This window comes from Rhynchophorus ferrugineus, unplaced genomic scaffold (assembly GCF_030347505.1).
Source record: "Rhynchophorus ferrugineus isolate W39M unplaced genomic scaffold, kcgeb_rfMv2 rfM3, whole genome shotgun sequence".
Lineage (NCBI taxonomy): Eukaryota > Metazoa > Arthropoda > Insecta > Coleoptera > Curculionidae > Rhynchophorus > Rhynchophorus ferrugineus.
In genome coordinates this window covers 9,605,493-9,630,543 of record NW_027472582.1, presented here as the reverse complement: position 1 = coordinate 9,630,543, position 25,051 = coordinate 9,605,493, and the positions used below count along the sequence as shown (strand labels likewise).

Below are 25,051 nucleotides of genomic sequence, written 5' to 3'. Positions count from 1 at the left end.
TTAAAATAGTTAATTAACTCACTGAAACTCGATTATCTCTCCGATGTGTTACAATAGTTTGAATAACCATTCGTGATTATCGGAAACGGTATTACAAATTAATTAATCCTAAATAGCCAGATAAACACATAAATAAAATTACTGTCAATTAAATTGAAATGTACACTTTGTATATTTAATTTTGTATATTTTAATGTACTTTGTATATTAAAAGAGCATTCGTTAAAATAATGGGCTGAGGATAGTACATCAAAAGTGGAATTCTATTTATGTTGCATATCTTAAGAATGATAAATTCTCAAGCCATTTAACATCAACTATTTCACACCAAAACATAATTAAAAGGTCAAATGAAGAGTCCCCGACGTGACACATAGATGGCGTTACTACAACTAAATCCATATGATTTTTAGTTAGCCCTAACGATCCAAAGATGTGTGTATAAATTTGACTGTTATTAAAAATTAACTTTTTAAGTTTGACTGTATAAAAACAACTGTTGTTATTGTGAAAATAATGGATAAAAAGGAACTTCGCGTGTTGATAGAATATTGCTTTTTGAAGGGAAAAAATACACAAAATGATTTTGAAAGACCGTAAATTGTCCGAACGTGTACATCATATCTTTCACGAATATTTGGGTATGAGAAAGTTCTGTGCAAAGTCGCGCGAGCGCACTTTGACTAAAAACAACGACGAGTTGATGTGAGCCGTGTTTGAAGATGATCAAGCGTAATAAACCCGAGTTTTTGCATCGATATATGACAGTGGATGAACGATGGCTCATCCGAGTGGACTGCACACGATGAACCTGCTCCAAAGAGTGGGAAAACGCAACAGCCGGCTGGCAAGGTTATGGCGTCTGTATTTTGGGATGAGCGCGGAATAATTTTCATTAACTGCCTTGAAATAGGAAGCACCATCAACAGCGACTATTACATGGCTTCAGTGAACCGTTTAAAGGACGAATTCGACGAAAAACGACCGCATTTGAAGAAAAAGGAAGTACTGCTTCACGAAGATAATGCACCGTGTCCCAAGTCAGTGAAAACGATGGCAAAAATCCATGAATTGTGCTTCGAACTGCTTTCTCGTCTACCGTATTCTCCATATCTGGCCCCCAAAGACTATGTCTTGTCCTCAGATCCCAGAGGAATGCTCGCTGGGAGAAATTTTCTTCGAATGAATAGGTGATCGCCAAAACTGAGGCTTATTTTGAAGCAAATAACAAATCGTACTACAAAAATGATATCGAAAAGTTGGAGGGTCGCTATAATCAGTGTATCACCCTTGAAGGGAATTATATTGAATTAAGAAAAACTAATTTTGCCAAAAAAATCTGTTTTACTAGGTAGGCTGGGGACTTTTCAATTGACTTGTTATATATTAGGTTCTTGAATACATTTTGACTATTTTGTTACTTTTCATAACTCCTAATGACAAAGGTGTTCCTAGTGTTCAGAATGTTCCATGAATACATTGGCTATGAGAGGAGATATGGAGGAATCCATAAAGTCGCCGCATGTTTTTTCATAAGACTATTCCTTCAGCTGCTAATATGTGTAGAAGATAGAGCATTTTATTACCAGCAACTGGTTGCTTGATATCTTTTACGACGGCATAAAATACAGATCTGAAAATAATATGTCCCAGATTGACTGAATTTTTTTTCGTGTTATGCAAATAAACTATTAATTTTATTCATACTCTCGTAAATCATAAAAAAGTACAAGACCAATCATTTCTCCTATATCTTGAATAACTAGCTGTATTTTTTATTATCAAGCATCAACTGAAGCCAATTCACCTATGTAGAGTAGTTTAATTTCTTGTCATAGACATGCCAGAGATAGTGTTACATATGCAAGAGGTATAAGAAAAGAAACATTGTTCATATAAATTTTGGTTTACCCAAAGAAAAAATAATACAAAATTGTTCTCTTTATAGTATTATCATTTAATAGAATATTAAAGACAGATCACAAAATCTAAACATTTTCTTATACGTAGGTATTTGAAATATTCTAATTTATTATAGTGTAGAATATATTTAGTTTCCCCGTCTGGGAAGAAAACAGAAGATTCAAAATTCGCAAACACTTATAAGTACTATTCCCACTGAAAAGTGCTGCTAAATTGTATCTTATTAGGTATTAAGTAAGGGTCAATGGGTATTTCTTTTTCAGACAAATTGTAAGTTAATCGGCAACGACTAGTAAATATATTATTAATAAATAAAAAATACAGTTCTTCATGTTTTCTTCTTATAATTGCATTTTGACTTATAAGCTCCTATTATTACAAAATGTGTTCTCTTTTGTTCACTGTTATTGTTATGTATCGGGTCTGTAAATTAATTTTAAATGATTTGCAACACATATGTTTACTGTATATTAAATCACATTGTGCACATTTGTAACCAATTTCATGTTGAAACCTCAGTGACAGATTTCCCTTTTCAATATGTGTCATTTCGTAAGAACGCTTCTAAGTATTTAAATTTAAAGAAAAAGGCGACTGAAGAAACGTGTAGACGAGTAGTTACTCATTACTCGATGTAACCGTTAATAAGGATGGCTATGGACTCCAACTAAGCATTGCGCGTAAAAACGGCGATAAAACGAGCAAATACACAAAACAATGTTATTCTTCAGCATGACCACTCTCGACATGTTGTAAATCCGGTGAAAATATACTTGCAAACATTAAAATGGAAAGTGCCACCCCACCTGCAGTATTATCCATATCTTGCTCCTTCTGATTGTTACTTGTTCCGACATATAAGTCGTGGCCTGTCTGAGTAGCGCTTCACTTCTTATGAAGTTACCAAGAAATAAGAATCTTATGACTGATGAGTGCCATCTTATGTTTATGTTTTTTACTTGGCTTGAATATTGATTATCGTAATTATATTTCACATCAATAGCTTCTTAAAAATCATAAACAACGTTATTTTGTTAGTTCCAGTCTCTACTAAGAATCTCATATAGAGTAACAATTACATCATTTACTATTACATTAGATTGTATATCCTTTCAGAAAATTCGTATTGCGTAAGCAACGTGTCCAGAATCTGACCAAGATATTTTTGTTTCTGATTCGTTCTCGTTCTTCCAATTAGTTAATTGCATTACTAAATATGTCGAGTTCGAGATTATATTCCTGCATCTATATGACAACTACTCAGTCCGTAAATAAAGGAGACTTAATTAAAATCGGAAGACAACCGTTCGTAGCCATAGAGAAAATGGAATTTATGTATCAATTAATTTAATTAAACTTTCTCTCGATATAACGAAATCCCCCACTACATAACAATCAATCATGTCCGGGCCGATTCTTTTTTAATTAACCTAATTGCTAAACTATTTTGTGTAAATGAATTGCGAGGTAGTAGTGAAATAATGAAAAGCCACGCGTCTGAATGGCTTTCCGAGCTGGTGGGCGATAAACGAGATAAATAAACTGTAAGTTCTCGACTGGTTTAATTATGCGTACAGCTCTTCTGTTGATTCTCAAAATACAAATATCAGAGCGTGTTCAGGTCGCTCGTAAATTGATTGAAATAGAGAGTCGTCATTAACAATAACCAATTTCGACATTCAATTAATTCTATTTGTTTAAAACAGTTCACCCAAAAAGAAGAGTGGTCCCATAGAAAACCCATATTATTTTGGTAGTATATAATATATTTATACTTACTTAACTTAATATAGGTAAAGTCTTATTATAATTGACCTTTCCCTAAACCTTCTCAGGACACCCTTTATTTAGTACATCCAGTATTCCCTTCGGTTTGGGACATCGGAGAGAGGAGCCCCCCAGAAGGAAACGCTGAATTCGCATTTCGCTCATCCGCATGGCCTTTCGAATTCGATTCGAAATAGAAGAAAAGTAGGCTACGAATCTTACGATAATTTTAATAGATAATCTCACATTGCATAATTGATGAAGTTCTCTATTGCTAACCATCATCACCATGAAGCCGACTCTCGAATAAAGTGACTAACTGCTTCTTAATAAATATGCTCTTGTTAGTACTATAGGGCTATTCACCTATTCTCTCTACAGTTGGCAATGGGCTGCAACCATTCTGGTACTAGATAATGTTAGTCCCATATTTTTCAAATCACTTTATGTAATTTTAATTTTTTTTCGGAACTGCTGTCTTACCTATCATTTGACGGATATGTCCAAATCATTGTAATCCGTATCTCTGAATGTGCTCCTTAACTATGCACTGATTGTCATTTCTTAAACAAATAGTTTCTTTTCTAATACAAAAACATGTGAAATGTACTTAAAACATCGCATTTGTTGCAAAATATTTTATCTCTTCCACGTGCACTGTCTTAGACAAGATATCCTGCAGCATTGCAGATTTAGCTTATATTCAGGAGACTTTCCCTTCTTCTCCTGTGTTGAATCTCAAGCACTTGACCTCCTCCACTTTCTTTAGCAGAAATTAGCAACCATTATAAGATAGATGAGAAAATATTATCTCTACAGTGGAGATTCTGTCTAAATATTGCTTGCTCTATCAGCTTGTTTCCTTGTAAACTTTTTGAAGATTTTCATAAATACTTATCCGACAATTGATATAATATTTATTCGCCGACAGTTTTTACGATGTTTTTTTAATATAAGGTCCATCTTTTTGATTGTTTTATCCTTCGACAGCCATCATCAGCAAAGTTTCTAGAATTTTAGTTTCTGGCGGAGCTGATAAACTCTGATGATTATATATTTACGTAAGGTCTGCCTTTTAAATGTTGTCGTAGACATATTTACAATATTCTAAGTGTAAAGTTACCTTTTACAAACACTATAATATGTAGTAGAAATTTCTGACCCCCTGACGTATAATCACACTACATGAGGATTGACACATTACATATATGAGGATAACTATATTCTAGATATGTTACATTCTACCTATAATATTTTATTGAACTTTAAAATTATTTTAGTCATACTTTTCGCGTTGTAGTCAATGAGGCTACTATTACTTGCCCATGCAACCATTTTATTACCCTCTATATCCACCCCTTATGTGTAATCCGGTCTATATAGGCCATCGCATATATTTTCGTAGCCAGCTAAAGAGTGTGTTGTATTGTATTATAATATCTTCGCTAACAACGTTTAATATCAGAACACTGTATCGATAGGAGTAAAAATAATTAACACCTGATTATAATTAAAAAATCTATGGAAGTTTAAAATTTCTTCAAATGTTAATAATTCTTAGTTTAACCAACTGTTATGAATATGTAGATGCTTCATTGCAAAATATTTCTATATAGGTATTATTGCGTCAACATTGCTTCTCAGTAAGCATTGCATAATTATAATGGAAAGATTGATAATATTTATTTCCAATATCAGCGGTATGCTTGCATCTTTTAAAAATACTCTTCAATCATTAACAACGAGGACTTGCAGATATAAATATTTTGGAAGTACTTATAAGTATATAATAATAATTCAATTATTACATCAAAAAAGCAAGGAAAACATGCATTTGCAGTCTCGATACTTGAAATTACGAAATCAGTCGAAATTATTATAACGTATACTATATTCATCGCATTACTAATTATATTCCTAAACTATAAAAAAAAACTCTAAGAACATAAGGATGCACATTAAACTAGTATTGGGAACTATCGACTGAAATTGACTATCGACTGTTTCAGTCGCTGTTTTCGGTTCGACTGATTTCGAAACTATTTACTATCGACTTTTTCAATCGTGTACTTTTAGTTACAATTTTTGGTTCTACTAGTTTCATTCGACTGATTTTTAACATTCTGGCTGTGTCGTCCTAGCCGCGACCTTGACAAAAATGTACCCAATTTATGCTTACATAGATTTATATGTAATATATATAGTTTTATGATTTTTAGTAGTTTGCTAGTAAGTAACAATATATTGTATATCTCATAATATTTTTTCTATGATTAGGCATATGTCTAATTTTTATTTAGCATTTATGGTTAGTGTTGGTGCATCTTTAGTATCTATCTAGTGCATCTATTATATTGTCTATATTTATTGTAGTATTTATATTATTTGAAAATACCAATTAACATATTAAAATACGATAAACCATTTCTGGGGTATTTTTCCATAGAAAAATCTCATTCCTTTGTAAATATCCACAGCGCATTCATATGTAATTCTACTTCATTTAAAATGAAATTTATTAATTGCATGTTAATAGTATTCAGTAATATTTTTTCCTTTTCTTTTTTAAAGTTAGTATGTCGCTTATACTACCGTTGGAAAATATAAGCATATATAAAATTAACTGGTCCAATCAATTATCTCTGTCCTTTCCTCTCTCACAATATATACAGGAAAGGGTTCGTATATCTTCGTCTGATATCACGAATTGAACAGAACAGTCGAACCGTACATTTTCAGTCGCTAGTTTTTTGACTATCGACTGTTTCGTCTGTTTTCAGTCAATAGTTTCCAACGCTATACAAACCAAGAATTTATTGTCGAAATAGCAAAACTATTTTGTTTCCTAAAACTTGAGAAATGCTTATAAATGTGAAATATGAAATTAAAATGTTAAATTATGTTAAATTATTTAAAAAATTTAATTAACGTAATATTTTTTTAAGGAAGTTTAGAACGTTTCGAATATATGTATAGAGTTCTTTTCTTGACATATTTTATTCCATATGGGCAAAATTTTTAGTGATTTAAAAAACGAATTTTTTCTTGTACATCAAAACATACAGCAAAACCTTTATTAAATTGTTATTTCTATCCTAAACATCTTAAAGTATTTAATTAGTAAAAACACGCCAAAATATTTACTATTGATTCAAATACAATGCTGCCAAATTACAAAAAAAATACTGCTATATTTTATCTATAACTTTCAAATAGCAAATATCGAAAATTTTTCATACAGAAATTACGATATATCAATGGACAACAAACGCATTATTGTCGCTAATTAGTACATTAAAACAAACATTAATGACGGTTTTTCTTTTTCCAGGGCGAATTACTTAATGTTTGGACTCACTCCGGTGGCTTTCCATTTAACAAACATCGCGCTTCATGCCATCGCCTGCATTCTTTTCACCAGAGTGTGCATCTGCCTGGCTGGATTGAAACCACCTTTTGCCACACTCGCTGGGTTAATGTTCAGCGTGCATCCAATCCACACCGAAGCGGTGAGTTAAAAAACAGTTTTTTACTCTCTAAAATATTGCTACTTTCATTAACATACTTTTTACCCATTATGACATGCTTCATATTATTGTATTCCTGTATAAATAAATTCACCAAAAATTTACATTATTAGATTTTATAATAAAACTAACTTAAACTAAAACTACAGTTTGAATTGTGTTACATTTAGCTTACATGATGCAACTAGCATGGTTATACTAGTAGATTTTATACAAATTGAAATACAAAATATCAAACCTTTCTTTTAAGTTGGTATAGTCTGTTCAAAGTGATTTTGTACATACGTCATCTAAGTTTGTGACACCAAAACGTCAAAACGTGAGTTTTAGTTCAGTTTGGCTTTGACATACAACAAAATTCTAATCTACATAAAGTAATTGAACAAAAATGAAGTCAAATAAAATTTGTTTTAACATTACAGTACATCTAATAACTACAGTTATATATACAGCTATAATAGTTTATAGGTTAGAGTTATAATCTCTTATCACTATTGTTTTCAAGAATTTTGTATGCGCCTGACAGCCGAACGACTTTGACAGGCTCATTCGTTTACGTGTTCCAACTAATCGGTCAGCATTGTGTCTCTTTTCAACTAGAATAAAATTAGATTGAAAATATTTTCTCATTATTAAACGAATTTTGATGACGAACACCTTGAATGTACAAAAAAATTTTGAATATACTATACACTGTTTGTCGAATAATTAAATAGAATTTCAATATTTTCATTCTCACGCAATCCTAGTCTCGTTTTGTGTTTCTTCATAAACCATCGCAACTAACCAACACAATTAGATCTTTGCGAATATCTTCTTTTCTGATATAACACATTGAGTCGTACTGCTACATCTAAAAAATATTTATAGCATCACAATCGTTAAAACAATAATGTACTATTACATTTAACGTAATGTTATACTCTTTTATTTTGGGTACCATTAGTACTTCGCCTTAGCGTCTATCACACATGGTTTTTAATGAAGGTTATATTAATCAACGTAACACAACCGAACTTATATTTATACTTCTTATCTCAATTATTTGTTTTGTATAAGAGTTACTTTATCTTGTTGTATCACTACTTGCGGTTAGTAACGCAATATTTTAAGCGACTGCCGCTGTAGTTATTTCCCCATATTTACAGAAGATTCTGATGCTATCTGATGATAAAACTGCAGCCATATGGTTTCCAAATCCAAATTTCTTTTTTCTCTGTTCCTCATTTATTGCTGAGTTTCTTACTATAATATTTTGAATATTTAATAAGAAAATGTTTAAAAATACATTAATAGAATGGAATATTGGAGGACACCAGAATTTAACGAAACTACTAATAATATCCTAATGTTTTAAAATGGCTTAGTATGCTACTTCGGCTACGTATTTTTCTTGTTTGAGTTTTCTTGAAGATTCATGGTTAATTCGGCGAATACATTACGTTTTATGCTCTATTGCTCCTCCTTTGGGTACCACGTACTGATAGTATGCTACTTCGGAAAATCCTATCCAGTAGTAAATTCCTTATTTCAGTAAAAGATTTACGTCCATAGATGTTCTGAGATTCAGTTTTCTGACAGGTCAAGCTGCTTCTCAATAGATATCTGCTTATTTATATCGTCACAGGTCTTTCAAGTGGTTGAAATGTTAACGTCTACGTTATTTTCATTATTTAATTATTTCGTATGGCTCTTGGCGTCTCCACTCTCCTTATCTTAATTATCTTATACTGTCCTAGACCTGATTTCACACCTATTTCTTTTACACAATCTTAGGGAACAAATTAGCTATATAAATATTCAATACCAACACGGAGGATTCCTCGTTTAAAATATGGTCAACCAAAAACTTTCCATGGTACCATTTCCATCAAAGCTTATCATCTATCTCTTAAAATTAAATTTTTTAACGGAAGAAAAAGTATCTTTAAATCCACATCGCCTATCAAAACCTACACGCCATTAAAATACCTAACTGAGTAAAATGATAAGTTAATAAACGAGAGCTGTAGCGTTAACAGAACAAAATGGCCGTCGAGAATCTCCTTTGTTTATGGAGAAAATTAGCCACAGTTCCCTGCTTAACTTCCATCGGAATCTCGTCACATTCTTATCTAATTTACGGCGTGTAAAAGGCCGAACTTTAAACTATTAACAAAGTTACGCCCGCAGACAAGGGACTCGCTAGTTCTTGCAAAGTAACTTCACTAAATCAAATCAGAACCCTCGGCGGCGCAGGGATTCGGCGTGGAGCGGAGCCCTAGTAGGCGGAGGCGTCCGCAAAGGAGATGCTCGACGGCAAAACAGGAATCCGTCATAAATAAGGCCGCTCTCGCAGATGCGCCCGCAGGACTTCGATCCCGTGCCGACTATCCCAAAACGAAGGGAATGTACGTTACAATAATGCTACAATTTGGTGGGATTCATTTTCGGCGAATGGTTTACTTCATTATAAAATTAATTAGTATGCTTTAGAATGCAGCTGAGTTGATGAAATTGTCGCTCATTAGTACTAATTGTGGTGTAAATATCTATTCCAAAACTAAACATAATATAGTCTAAACAATCTCATGAATTCTGGTGATATACCAGGACATGGTTCAAAGCCCATCCTGAGAAATAAGTCCAGTCCAAATAAAATTTAGTTGTTAATAAATTTAAGTACCGTTTTTGCTCATGGAAAGAAATGTCCTTCGTTAACATTAATTGTAGTAAACATCTAACCAAGAACTAACCATAATATAATCTTAACAATCTCATCGATTGTCGCGATATGCCAGGACCGTGATTCATGGTCCATGATGAGAGTCCAAAAAAAGTCTAGTTCTTAAAAAAGAGGCTAAAATATTTTTTAAAAATTATTGACTTAACATCTTATGCTAAATAGTTACCCAACATCGTCTAGTATTTGTTGGTGTAATTACATGAGTTAAAACGGACAGGGGGAGGGAGGAGTTTGGATCTGGACAAACAAAAGCTCATAAGGTATATTCGAATTCAACAACCCATTTCTTTAATTGGTTAAACTAAGTATTTTATACCGAATCTGTTTCAGGCATTAGGGTGCAATGGTAATCGATCGTCATGCCTTTGTCCCAAAATTTTTCAAAATCAAAAAAGATAAGTTTGCAGGAAATGTACTTGGAGAGATATTTGAGCTCCACTCTTGTGGTTTTGTAGCAAATTGACGATTACGTACTTGTAGCCCAGTGATTTGTTGTTTCCTGGAAAGTTGTGAATTCGCATTCTTCACAGATATTTTCTAAACACTGCCTCAACAATTAGTTTTCAGATACCAGATCGGACAAATATTTCTTAATAAATTAGTTTCTTTTTATCAATAACATTGCTCGTCACTTTTACATTTTTTGTTCTTATAGCTGGACAAATTGGTAATGTCTCTGCTTTTTACACGTTCCAAAAAAATAAATATGGTGTTTAATGCAAAAATAAGAATTAGAATGTATGAGAATATATGGAAATATACGTATAAATCAGTATAGTGAAGATAACAGTATATATATTCTAAAACAGAAATAAATAAAATCAAAATATTAAAGAAAAAATTATATAAGTATTTCTATAGTTTTAAATATATGACATACATATGACGTTTCTTTTGTAAGGGTCACTGGAAAAGGTGAAAGTGGAGGTGTGAATAAAACCAAAAAAATCCGGTGATTGCTAAACTAAATAAAGCCAAAATACTAGAAATAATTAGACAAATAAGGGTTAAAATACTGCTAAAACCATCAAGCAATAATTATTGAGAAAACAGAGAGACAAATGAAGAAAATGAGGAAAGGGTAAGTAAGAAAATAAGATGTAGTAACTCACCAAGAAAGCTAAAATAACGACGAGCACGAAATAAAAAAAAACCAAAACAGAAGCAAGAAAACCAATAAGAAAACTTATTTAATCGCAGTATACACCCCCAAGAGATGTTACACCAAACATTCCCTCTTCATAAATAATGATCAGATATGTTAATCAATAATAACTAGAAAGGTGTTATATACTAATATTTCAATGACTAGCTCGTTGTCTTATGAGAAACAGTTGATATATTATAAAGAGGTCACACCTTACTAACAACTAGAGTTTATACAATGAAAACTGAAGTTTCTAGTCCTGAATAAAAAAAACAATTATAGGGATAAGATTGATATATTATTATATTTATGATATGATTATGATAGATTATAGGTAAAATATTGATTAAAAACCTAAATTCATTCCTTGGCAATGTATCTAAATATAATTTCTCAAATATAAACTTTATCCTTCTATAACTTAATCTCATCTAATTAGTATCGATAATATTTTTGAACCGTAATGTTAACGTAAATTAAAATTATTATTTTGTTTTACCTAAATATCAAACATCTTTATTTGAAGTATTGTAATCATCAAAAGCTAAGCACTTTTCTTTTAATGAATATGTATTAAGGGCTGGAATAATTTACAGCTTAATTTCCAACACTATATACATATATTAACCTCTCAAAATTCCTTAATCCACATTATCCTCTCTTCCATATGCTGTTCTTCCAAGAAATGTATCTCCTATTTATAGTCTTTTCCGTTTTAGTCTCCATATAATTATTGACCCCAAATATTTAAATCAATTTATTAGTTGTGTTTTAGTTTTTCATTTTGGTTATTTATTTCTTCCGCTTGTCATATCAAGGTAAACTTTCATTTTGCTAAATATTCTTTTATTGTCCCATATTCCATCTGTTTAGGATTTTATGTAGGTGATCTTCACTCAGGACCATTGTTCCTTCCAATTAATTAGTTGTGTTTTAGTTTTTCATTTTGGTTATTTATTTCTTCCGCTTGTCTTATCAACGTAAACTTTAATTTTGCTAAATATTCTTTTATTGTCCCATATTCCATCTGTTTAGGATTTTATCTCAGGACCATTGTTCCTTCCAAGAATATATTCACGATAAAACAGTGGTTCTTAAACGTTCATTTCAATAAATTTTCTTGTTTAAAAAGTTTGTAATAATAATCCATATGTCCATATTGGATAATCACTGTATTAAAATTAAGTAGTAATAAAATTATTGTATTTAATGGTTATGTTCCAACTGATCAATTTATTATTTTAAATCAATAATTATTAAACTAATTCGCCTATTTTGAAAGTAGCTAATTCGAATTTAACAAAATGTCAAAAACCTGATTTCTAAACGTGCATTAAAAGTGCTTTATATGTTTAACCTCAGTACCTGACAGTACTTCATGGAGAAAGTAATTTCGACTTTACCTAAACCGATTTAACGATATTATTAAACCAATCAACAACCAAGAGCTTCGTGGAAATGGCTAATTGCCGGATTAAGATAATTAGAGGTTATCAATTTAAAGTAGTAATCCCCATAGAAGGTCCCGATGTTACAATGTACGGAGCGCAGGCACATCGTCGAGAATTATTTAACACAAAACAGATTGGTTGCTCCCCCAAGATAAACTCTCAGCTTCGAAAGCTATTTTATGAAAAGCCATTACCCGCGGTAACTGCGTTTCGATCGTAAATTGCTCCTGCTGCACACCTGCATTGGTAAAATGTTATACGAGTCTTTAGACCTAAATTACTAATCGATAATATTCTCTTGTTTCTCTATTCTTAGTAAATGGAATCAATTGGTAGAAATTTTAAATAAAAAGAAAGATTAATTGCAAAAAAGCTCCTGGATATGATCTAAGAACCGGAAAAATATGACAGGAACTATGAGAAAGGGGTGAATAACAAGTCAATTGAAAAGTCCCCAGCCTGCCATAATAAAACAATTTTTTTTGCAAAATTAGTTTTTTTATCCAACATAATTCCCTTCAAGGGTCATACTCCCATTACAGCGACCCTCCAACTTTTCGATACCATTTTTGTTGTACGATTTGTCCCTTGCTTCAAAGTAGATCTCAGTTTCGTCGATCACCTCTTCATTCGAAGAAAATTTCTTCCCAGCGAGCACTCTTTTGAGATCTGAAAACAAGAAATAGTCGCTGGAAGCCAGATCTGGAGAATACCGTGAACAAGGAAGCAATTTGAAGCCCAACTAATGGATTTTTAACATCGTTTTCACTGACTTGTGATGGTGCATTGTCTTGGTGATGGAGCACTTTCTTTTCCTTCAAATGCGGCTGTTTTTCGGCCATTTCGTCTTTCAGACGGTTCAATAACGCTATGTAGTAGTCGCTGTTGGTCCTTCCTTTTTCAAGGTAGTTAATGAAATTTATTCTATGTGCGTCCCAATTGATGTACACGTTCAGTTGATATCTTTAGAGTCTCTATTTCATTCAATTTAAACTTATGGTCATTCAAAATCAAAAATCATTCAAAATCGTTTTGTGGATTTTTTAATGTTTCTGCGTTCACCGTCTCCGGTGGTCATTTCACCACGTCTAAACTTAGCAAACCTATCTTTGATGGTTGGTTTTTCTGGGGCAGTGTCCGGAAACTTGGCATCGAGGAAAGTTTTTGCTTCAACTGTACTTTTTCCCTTCAAAATTCAATATATTATCAACACGCGAAATTTCTTTTTATTCTTTTTTTCACAATATCAAAGTTGCTTCACTCATAATGCTATAATTCACAAACTAATGATCTGACAGCTGCCAAATTAATGCATGCATCTTTTCAGGGTTAGGGCTATCTAAAAAACATATGGATTTAATTATAGTAGCGCCATCTATGTGTCAGGCCGGGAACTTTTCAATTGAAATAGTATTTTATACAGAAGATCATTGAATATAATTCTAGTATATTAATATATTGAAATATATTTTTAATATTCTAATATATTGATAAACGTTAAGTGATTTTCTACAAGCCCTGTATATATAGCGTAGACATATCAAATACTTATAACTCTCTGGGCAGATTGTGGAACTATTAAGAGTAATTATTAAAAAATGCAAGTATGTCACCTGTCTCAGTGGATATTGTACTGTTGTGAGCGAACAATAGATTGATTTAGAAGATTTATTTGTAAACAATAATTATTTTTTCATTAAATCACCCCTTCTCGAATTTGATCGATACCACTCTTTAAAGTTACTCGTTAGTTATCCATTCGTAAACCCATCAGCGTCACTCGAATGCCGGCGACGCCATTGCGGTCGTTTCGAAAATAAACGCAATAATTCTGCATAATGAACGGTTGCGGCCGAATTCCCACCGCAGATAATCGAATCTGGCGCGACGATCCGAATGCAAACCGGTCCCGGGGCCGGCCGACCGGACGGTCAATAAAACAACAACAACAATAGAAAGAATGGCGTCCCGGGGCCAAGAAAAAGACTCCCCCGTCATTCGTTTAACTGCCGTGGCGCAATCTAAAATGCAAATGGACGAAACGACCTAGAGCCCCCCATCTTTTTTTGCTGTTTTCTTAAGAGCTCCGCCAAAACCCTTTAATTGGGAAGGAGGGTTGGGGGGTACAGATGATGAGAATGGACTGGGCAGTTTTGCGGAAGGGAGACTGCGGATTCCGTTAGATTGGTCGTTAACTGGCTGCGTTAAGAAGGCCCCGGTTTTATTAATTTAATTAAAACAGCAGTTCCCGGCCTTGTCTTTGATTTATTTTTATTAAACTGTTATTCTTGGCGTTTGTTTGAATAACGAAGTTCATTAACAGCGATCGGATGTAATGGACTTGATAATGATAATTCGTGGATATTAATGGATTAAAATTATTATTCATCTAACTTATCTAACAAATCAATTGAAAAGTCCCCAGCCTACCATAGTAAAACATATTTTTTGGCAAAATTAGTTTTTTTTTTATTCAATATAATTTTCTTCAAGAGTGATACACTGATCATAGAGACCCTAAAAATTTTCTATACCATTTTTGTATTACGATTTGTCCTTTGCTTCAAAATAGGGCTCAGTTTCGTCGAGTGAACATTTTTTTGAGATCTGGGAACAGGAAATAGTCGCTGGGGGCCAGATCTGGAGAATACGATGGATAACGAAGCAATTCAAAGTCCAAATCATGGACTTTTGACACGGTGCATTATCTTAGTGAAGTAGCACTTTCCTTTTCTTCAATAGCGGCCGTTTTCGACGATTTCGTCCTACAAACGGTCCAATAACGCTATGTAATAGTCGCTGTTGATGGTCCTTCCTTTTTAAGGTATTTAATGAAAATTATTCCATGCGCATCCCAAAATAGAGACGTCATAACCTTGCCAGTCGACTGTTGCGTTGAGATTTGTTGCATTTTGGAACGCGCTCATCGTGTGCATTCCACTCGGATGACTGTCTATTGGACTTCAGGGTGAAATGATGGAGCCATGTTTCATCCATTGTCACATATCGACGCAAAAACTAGGGTTTATTACGCTTAATCATCATCAAACACTGATCCGAATCATGAACTCGTCCTTGTTTTTGGTCTAAAGTGACCTCGCGCGGCTTCCACTTTACACAGGGTTTTCTCATACGAAAATATTCGTGAATGATATGATATACGTATTCAGTTGATATCTTTAGAGTATCTGCTATATCATCTAGTTTCAATTTCCGGTCATTCCGGATTTTTAAAACGTTTTCGTCGGTAAGAACTGCTTTTTGGGCATCCACTGCGTTCACCGTCTTCGGTGCTCATCACGTCTAAACTTAGCATACCAATCCTTGATAGTTGATTTTCTTAGGACAGTATCCGGAGACTCGGCATTAAGCCAAGTTTTTGCTTCAACTGTATTTTTTCCCTTCAGAAAGCATTTTTTTGTCAAAATAACAAGAGTTTCTTGACTCAAAATGCTATAAGTCACAAACTAATGAACCGTCAGTCAAATTTATACACGCATCTTTTGAGGGTTAAGGCTAACTAAAAAACATATGGATTTAATTATAGTAGCGACATCTATGTGCCAGGCCGGGGACTTTTCAATTGACCTGTTAGTTTAGCATCACCATAAATTTAGAAAAGTATTTAATAGGCTTCGATAGCAAATGTATCGAATAATAATCGAACAACAAAAGAAATGAATGTCGAAAATGCAATTATAATCGACTGTGAAGAGTTTAACTTACCAAACTGACATCGACCGCATGACGCGGGATATTCCAACGATGGAAAAAAATTAGTAAAAGTCACGTATTGACCGGCCGAATGAAAAGAGTGCTCGCGTCACGTGTGAGAGCCGGTCAATTTATCGGCTTGGGATTCAGGTGCCAAAGTCGTCGGTCCAGCGAAAGACCTTTCCGTTATTTATTAAAGTAAATCGGGTTAAAATCAGAGAGTTGTAAAATCGTGATTTTGCACACTTTTTATTTGCCGCCCCCGGCTTCGCCTTTTCTAAAAATTGCTTTTCGCTACTATACAAAATATATGGATTTCATATCCGTCCATTGAGCAGGAATTACCTTTTTCAATCGTCTTCCATCAATCATGTTAAAATGTATAATATTTTATTATGCTTAAAAGTACTTTGTGATATATATGAAACTAGCGACCCGCCCCGGCTTCGCACGGGTACAATGCTGATACTAAATTAAATACACTACAGAAAAAATATGAACGTTGTATATAAAAACATAGCGGCCCGCTCCGACTTTGCACGGGCATAAAATATATATGCCTATGTCACTCAATGAAAACATGATTAAAATCGATCCAGTATTTTTGGTTCATTCATTACTGCCCTTGGCCTGCACGCATTAAATTTGGAGTAAAACAATTCCTCTTCCCCTATACTTACTATGAAGATTTCCTGCTATCTTTGGAATATCTAAATTCATACAATTTTTATTACATTACACATTTTAAACGCAAATTTTAAATTTGTATTATCTCCGAAAATATTTGTTTAATTTACATGCTATAAGGTACCATATAGATCTATATTAATTGCACACTGTATTTAAGGTACTTAATTCGATAAGGATTAATGCCGTATTGCTTAAAATAGCTTCGTAAATAAGCCATTTTCTCACGTAAAAAGTAAACAATAAAAATGGTTAATGTGGGTTATCCCTAAAAGATAAACATATACCATCGCGGACTTTTTTGTAGACCTTTTTATGGTGTACAATACTGTAGTACATTAATTTGATCTAACTCGTAGGGTTAGGCAGCGTTTTTGCTAATTGCTAAATAAGCCTAAAAAAATAGGTTAATTTACGACATCACGTTAGAAACCTCTAAAATTAGCAATGTTGCCTTAGTATATTATGCATGTATTATACATATAAACCTTCCTCTTGAAACACTCTATCTATTGAAAAACCGCATCAAAATACGTCGCGTAGTTTTAAAGATTTAAGCGCACATAGGGATATAGGGACAGAAAAGGCGACTTTGTTTTATACTATGTAGTGATAAAGCCAGGATCAAAAAATAATTTAAATCTGAACTGTAAGTGAACTCGAGGTGAAAACTCGTCTGATACGAAGTTGGCGACTACTTAAATTGCTTCAAAATATACTATTTAAATCCTATGTCTCCTAACAGTATTGCGATGACTTATATCACTCATAGAGGTCCTCATATCCCTTAATTTTCTGTGTTATATCTATAGAGAAATAGTGATTTAACTTCATAGGAAATTTTGGCGAAATGTTTCGCGACGTCCAACATGTAGATGTCGCTACGTTTAACATATTACTTGTTTTATTCGCTATGCTAAGAGCGGCGACGGAATTTGATCGGTTCATTTCATTCTATGGTTTGTTTATTTTGCACGCCATTTTCAATGTGCCCTATATTGAAAACAGTGTGGTTAGCTTTTTATAACGTTTATACATTAAATAATTATTTTATTTTATTACTATATACAAGTCGGTAGTTGAAATGCATTCCCGTTCTAGGAAGTGTTGTGTGCCCGGAAACACAGATAGTGAGGAAATTCATCATCGTTGTTCGTTAAAAAAGCGATCTTTAAGAAATGAGTAGAAAAGATTAAAAATCCTAAACTGGGTGGGTTAAACATGGAACAGGTTTATGATCGTTACCATGTGACACATTTTTGTGATATCTTTAAACTTTCCTTTAAGTACTTATGAACAATTTAGTGATGATGAAAATAACACCACGAGCCCAGTATATGTACAAATGGTATTGGAACAAAATCAAAATGATATAGAAGGTAAATTGAAGGAGTCAGTCACATTTATGTTCATAATTGTTAGCATTAATTTCTAAACTGCCTTACTATATTTGTAGTGCCCATTTCCATCGTTCCAGACCCACAACCAGGGTGTTCGAAGCAAGTATCATCGACATTTGAACAAACTCCAGAAGGCAATGGTAAAGTTTGTATTCATTCAGCCAGTATCCCCCTTTCTGCTCATTCTTACTGTTAATTACTTGAGTCTATAACTTCAGTCCAGATGTTCCTATAAGAGCAAACAAAGTTTTACGTTGTACCGTAATGTACATCTCAGGTTATTTAGTAAAACTTTTTAAAAAAGAGATTAAGTATGATTTTTTTTTAATTACAATTATGAATAAATCAATAGACCCAGAAATTGAGACTCATTTTATAGATGCAAGACAATATCTCGTGTTCCAGACTCTAACAAAATTGTTTTATTATACTGTCAGTAGGTTTTTGAGCTATGTCTCATTTTATTCAGCGATTTTGCCACGTCGATAACATAAGAAATTTTTGTCAAATGTTTAAAGAAAAGTAAGTTTAAAAGCCTTCCATAATGATCTTTCGGATAAAATATTAAAAGTACTAACCGAGAGATGGAAGAGATAATTTCGATTTGCAATGCACCAAAGTTGTTTGCGTATGGTTTTATATATATGTATATAACATTTATATTTTATAGATATATTTATTTTTATATTATATTTATATTTTGTAGATAAATTTAAATTATAAATTTATATTTGTAGTTAGAATTTATATTTATATTTACTTATTTTTACAGATTATATTTATATTTATTTTTAAATATTATATTTATAGGTATATTTAATTAATTTAATTTAATAAATTTATTTCAGACAAAAATTGTTTTAAATTAAACATGACGTCAAGGCTGTCACGTGCCAAACATTACTAATGAGCCAATCAAATGTCTTTACAGTAAAATATTTTTCTTACATCTCTATTACCCTATGGTAATATCTAAAATAAGTGTATTAAATTATGTTTGTATTAAAAAGCTTCTGATCGTTTCTATACATTTCATGAATTTAATCTTGAATATATATATTCTTCTTTGGATAGACTATATATAAATTATCCAGTTACACGAGTCGTAATATAACGAAAATCCGTTATTCATGTAACATTTTATCGCAACAGCAAAGAACATCCGTATCTTTACATCAACCTCTCAAGTCGGAAGGTTCCTAATTCATTCTTATGATTCACAACGCCGCTCGTCCGTGCCTCGAACCCTCTGCCTCCCCGCCTCACAATTTATTTATTCCTGTGCATTCCTGCCATTTTCCGTTTTGCGCCGGGATATATGTATACCGGCCTTCCACGATACAATATTAAACGGAAACCCTATAAAGTTGAGCTCGGTGATGTTCTTCCAGTTACCCGAGGCGTATCGATCCCGTGAATGGCGCGACAGTGCTTGTCCGAACTTTTTTCTTTACATTTACATGCATACTCGTTGTAGTCTATAGAATAACATTGCGTACGGTAAGGAAAAAATAAACGAGAGGTTTGTTGTTAATAAATACAAGGCAATTTGTGTCTTTTTCTAGTGGTTGGTGATGGTGGGTGGTTTGGTTGAAATAGGGACTGTGTTCTTTTAATCTGAAGTAAAACTATTTAAAACATAGTTTAGTGAGCAATAAGTAATAATACTAATAATAATTTTGGACCTATACTTTGCGCTTTCGATGAGGCACCATACTTAATCAGACTTATTTAAAAGAATCAAATGGTCGATAATATTCGAAAAAAAACCTATTTTAGATACAAGCATTCGACCTGTGGTCAAAATTTGACCACAATTTATTAAGTTAATAATTTGTCTCTCGTAACAGAGTGTGTTACTATGATACTGTTACTGATACTATGATATGTTACGTTTTCACAGTATTTTTAATACAAAACAGTTCAATTGAAAAGTCCCCGGCTTACAATAAGAAAACAAATTTTCTTGCCAAAATTTTTTTTTTTTTGTTCAACATAATTCCCTACAAGGTTGATACACTGATAATAGCAACCATCCAACTTTTCGATACCACTTTTGTCGTACAATTTGTCCTTTGCGGCAAAATAGACCTCAGTTTCGATGATAACCTCTTCATTCAACGAAAGTTTCTTCCTAGCGAGCATTCTTTTGAGATCTGAGAACAGCAAGTAGACGCTGCGGGCCAGATCTGGAGAATACGCTGGGTGAGGAAGCAATTCGAATCCCAATTCATGGATTTTTGCCATCGTTTTCATTTACTTGTGACACGGTGCATTTTCTTGATGAAGCAGCACCTTCTTTTTCTCCAAATGCCGCCGTTTTCCGGCGATTTCGTCCATCAAGTGATCCAATAACACTATGTATTAGTCGCCGTTGTTGGTCCTTCCGTTTTCAAGGTAGTCAATGAAAATTATTTCATGCGCTTCCCCAAATACTGGCCATAACCTTGCCAGCCGACTGTTGCGTTTTTGCATGCTTTGGAGCGGGTTCATCATGTGCAGTCCACTCGGATGACTGGCGATTGGACTTCGGAGTAAAATGATGGAGCCATATTTCATTCATTGTCACAAATCGACGCAAAAACTCGGTTTTATTACGCTTGATCATCTTCAAATACTGCTTCGAATCATCATCTCGTCGTTGTTTTTGGTCAAAAGTGAGCTCGCGCGGCACCCACTTTGCACAAAGCTTTCTCATACCCAAATATTCGCGAATGATATGAGGTACACGTTCAGTTAATATCTTTAGAGTGTCTGCTATTTTATTCAATTTCTATTTACGGTCATTCAAAACCATTTTGTGGATTTCTTTAATGTTTTCGTCGGTAACAACCTCTTTTGGGCGTTCTGCCCACTGCGTTCACCGTCTTCGGTGCTCATTTCACCACGTTTAAACTTAGCATACCAATCATTGATGGTGGATTTTCCTGGGGCAGTGTCCGGAAACTCCGCATCAAGCCAAGTTTTGGCTTCAACTGTATTTTTCCCTTCAAAAAGCAATATTTTATCAACAGATAAAATTCCTTTTTATCCATTTTTTTCGCAGCAATTTATACACGCATCTTTTGAGGGTTAGGGCTAACTAAAAAACAGGTGGATTTAATTCTAGTAGCGCCATCTATATCAGGCCGGGGACTTTTCAATTGATCTATTAAGTCCAGAAATGTACTTGACATATATCATTAATAATATAAAAAATGTTTGTATATTGAAACATATTAAAATAACTACCTCACTAACGTTTCTAAAATGGCTAACTTTCAATAATCAACATATTAAGTATTGATAAGTTTAAATTTCTACACTGAACTTTGAATTTCAAAACTGTAGCTTCATAACACAAAATATGACAATATATGATCTTTCTTTACTTTTATGTTAGAAACATAAATTTGGAATATTAAATGAAGTAATATATAAATGTTTGAAGTTGATATTAGGTTCTAGAATGCATACTAAAACAATAACAAATACCATCATGTAATTTACTTTTTTAATTTAGAAATGTATATTAAACGAATGTATTTACAGTCGTTAATTTATCTATGAATTTTTAAAAAAGTTAAATAAGTAAAGATTATACAGTAAATAATATATATCAATGCTTTCAAATATTGTACTACTAATACAAAATGCAATGTACAATTTTTTAAAATTATTATTCATAACTTCTTCTACTTTTCCTATGTGTTCCGTCAATGTAAATTATGTGGTTATTTTCATATTAACTGCTGCATATGTTCACTACTTTATTTGTGTATTCCTACAGTTTTTATCATTTATCCACATTTCTCACCTAAAATATATATCTCAAAAATAATAAATATACCAGGCTATTTAAAAGAATAATTTCTTTACCTAGACTTTTAAATAAAATACACTCTTCGATCATACCCTTGCCGATAACTCATCTTTAATTTGACTTCTGTGGCTATCTACTGCTTTCTACATTTTCTTATGTCAAACGTTGGAACTAGCTATTCACAAAAAATGAGGAATTAAAATTTTATGAAGCTATTTCGTAATTGTTAATATTCATTTTAACTCTTATTGCATAAATGAACGTATTCATTACCTTCAATATTTGGTTAATGCTTTGTTAAGAAAATTACTAAAGAAACTGGAAATGAATCCGAAGTTAATACCGGTTAAATTTGCAGAAAAAGTTAAAAGACCTTTAGAATTACATCTAGTACAATGATATGATATGTCTCCTGAATAATATCAATTACTGTCATTCCTTGAGCAAGCACAATTTTCCTTAGACATTTATAATTCGCATAATTCTTATTTTATAAGTATGTTCACCATACGTGTCAATTTTTATACATTCCCTATTTCACTTCTTTTACTTTATATATTTATAATATTATTGTTTTAAATAAATAAACTCGTCCTTGCGCCATAATCACGCAAAGAAAAAAGAAAATAAATTGTATGTTTTTAAATTGTGTTCACCCCTTAACATTCAGATTGAGCGTTTCGGAAATGATTTACCGCAGTTTCTTAATTATCAGACTAACTAGCCTGCGCTAGTATTGATTAATTAATTAATCAATCAATTGTTCCTTGTATCTGCATATTGTTTGAGATTCAATTTATTTTTTATGTTATTGTTTCTTAACTTATATCCGCTAAAAATTTTAATGTTTCCAACAAACCTTAATGTCATAATACCTTACAAGTGGCCATGAATAAAATAGTATCCTGTATAATATTCGTTTCCTCAAACAACCTCAAACATATTTACTTAAGTTTAAATACTTAAAGTATGCTTTACCATAAATACTTCTTCCATATGTTATCGCTATTGTTGGTAAATGTTTACTCGACAGCTATTAGGATACGATTTGATATTATTATTGGCACATAGTGAAATCATATTTGAAATGTATTTGAAACCGCGGTTTGACAATAGGGGTCGCTCGTTTTAAATAGTATTCAATATATTTAATCACAAAATAAAGTTTTGTGCCCATTCAGACCTATAAATATACACTTTAAAGGTAATAACAATGATACCTTGAAAGAGTAAACAAAATTGTTGCTTTTACTATTTATTTTGCAATCATTAAACATTTTCTCACCACATAAACCTTTCCTGGCCTTCTGCTAATATTGCCAAACCAAAATGAGTCAAATCAGTCTAGCAGTTCTCGAGTTTTTGCTAGACTAACCATCAGTAATTCATTTTTATGTATATAGATCAGCTTTCCTGTTGTCTGAAGGTCGTTCGGTTTTATTTTCGACCATCTTAATCCCTTAACGTCGATGGTTAGTAATTACTTCCCGGACTTTCGTTTGGATCATCATTTCCCCAACCCTTCAGATGCCGATCGATATCAGTAACAACATCTCCGCCCAGGAACGTTCTTCGGGGACACAGGAAAAAGATACGGGACTGATTAACATAACGGCTCTGGTCACTAATTTGCATGCAAATAAACGGATACGGTCGGACCCTTTAAACGGCGATCGATCGGCCAATTCCGGTCCGGATCGGGCACCGGCCCGGCCTGTCCTAATTAAAAAATTGCTTTCTTCGCCCCGTGGGGAGTAACCGCTTCGACGAAACGGCCCTCCACTCCGGGATTCGCTCTGCGGTCGTTCATTCTGGACGGGCGCCTTGATGGGCATCTGGGAGACGTCTCCGTGGCGGTCTTAATGGTGTCAATAAAGAGTGACCGGTCTCTCCTACGTCGCTCTCCGCCCTGGGTGCTGTTAATGAGGAGAGACGACCGAGAAGTTCGGATTGGGTTGGCTGGGCTTAATAATGGCTATAGGTATAGTGTTTATGGCTGTATTTAGATATATAAGGTCGTTGTTATAAACAGAAATTCACTTATTATTAACACTACTATTATTCAACAATAAATCACACGTTATGAACAGCAATAAAGTAATTTATGTAGGGGATTCGTGAATAATTTAACACAGTTTATTAAATACTAGATTACCCCGTGAACTTCGTATCACCTTACATACCGTACTGCAAAAATAACTTCTTGGTCTATTGCCGATGAATGAAACCTTCACCCGTGGTCACCGGCAAGTATTTTGTCAAGTCTTATGACGATGTTAGGGTTGTCAGATCACCTTCCATCCAATAACATTTTGAACATTTTGACTAAACCTTTGTTTTGGTGAAAAAACACTTGCAAATATCGGATATTAGTTTGCTACACTGTTAGATTGTGAATCATAAAATCAACTATTTTTTATTGGTATTAAAATATTGGTAATTAAATTGCAGGGCAGTGTTCTTGGCCCGTTGTTATATCTATTGTATACAGCTGACTTACGACCTCAAGAAACACTACTGTTGCAACATATGGTGAATGGATCATCAGACGAGGATTCAATATCAGCCACAACAGACCTCCAACTTCATCTTATCGAAGTCGAATTGTGGTTGAAAACGTGGCATATCAAAGCAAATGAGGCAATATCTACCAAAGTAATATTCACCCTTTGAAAAAGAACATGTGCCTCAGTGAAATAGAATAATCTTGAACTTCCACAACCAGATACGACGTTTAACATGGAAAAAACATATAGCGACAAAACGCAAACAGCTTAGGGTTAAAATAAACCAAATGAACTCTCTGATAGGGCGTATATCTAACTTATCATTAGATAACCAGGTTTTGCTGTATAAGTCAATACTTAGGCCTCTTTGGGCCTATGGTATTGAACTGTTTGGTACTACT

At 33.3% G+C, this 25,051-nt stretch overlaps 1 protein-coding gene across 2 annotated transcripts in view; it reads left to right on the top strand.

Moving 5' to 3' along the window:
* Window positions 1-25,051, top strand: part of LOC143192631 (protein O-mannosyl-transferase TMTC1) — a 666,349-nt gene that overhangs the window by 369,470 nt on the left and 271,828 nt on the right. For both annotated transcript variants that reach the window (XM_076398096.1, XM_076398095.1), the window contains exon 2: window positions 7,022-7,199. In XM_076398096.1, coding sequence (XP_076254211.1) covers window positions 7,022-7,199 — 178 coding nt within the window. The remainder of the gene's footprint in view (window positions 1-7,021; window positions 7,200-25,051) is intronic.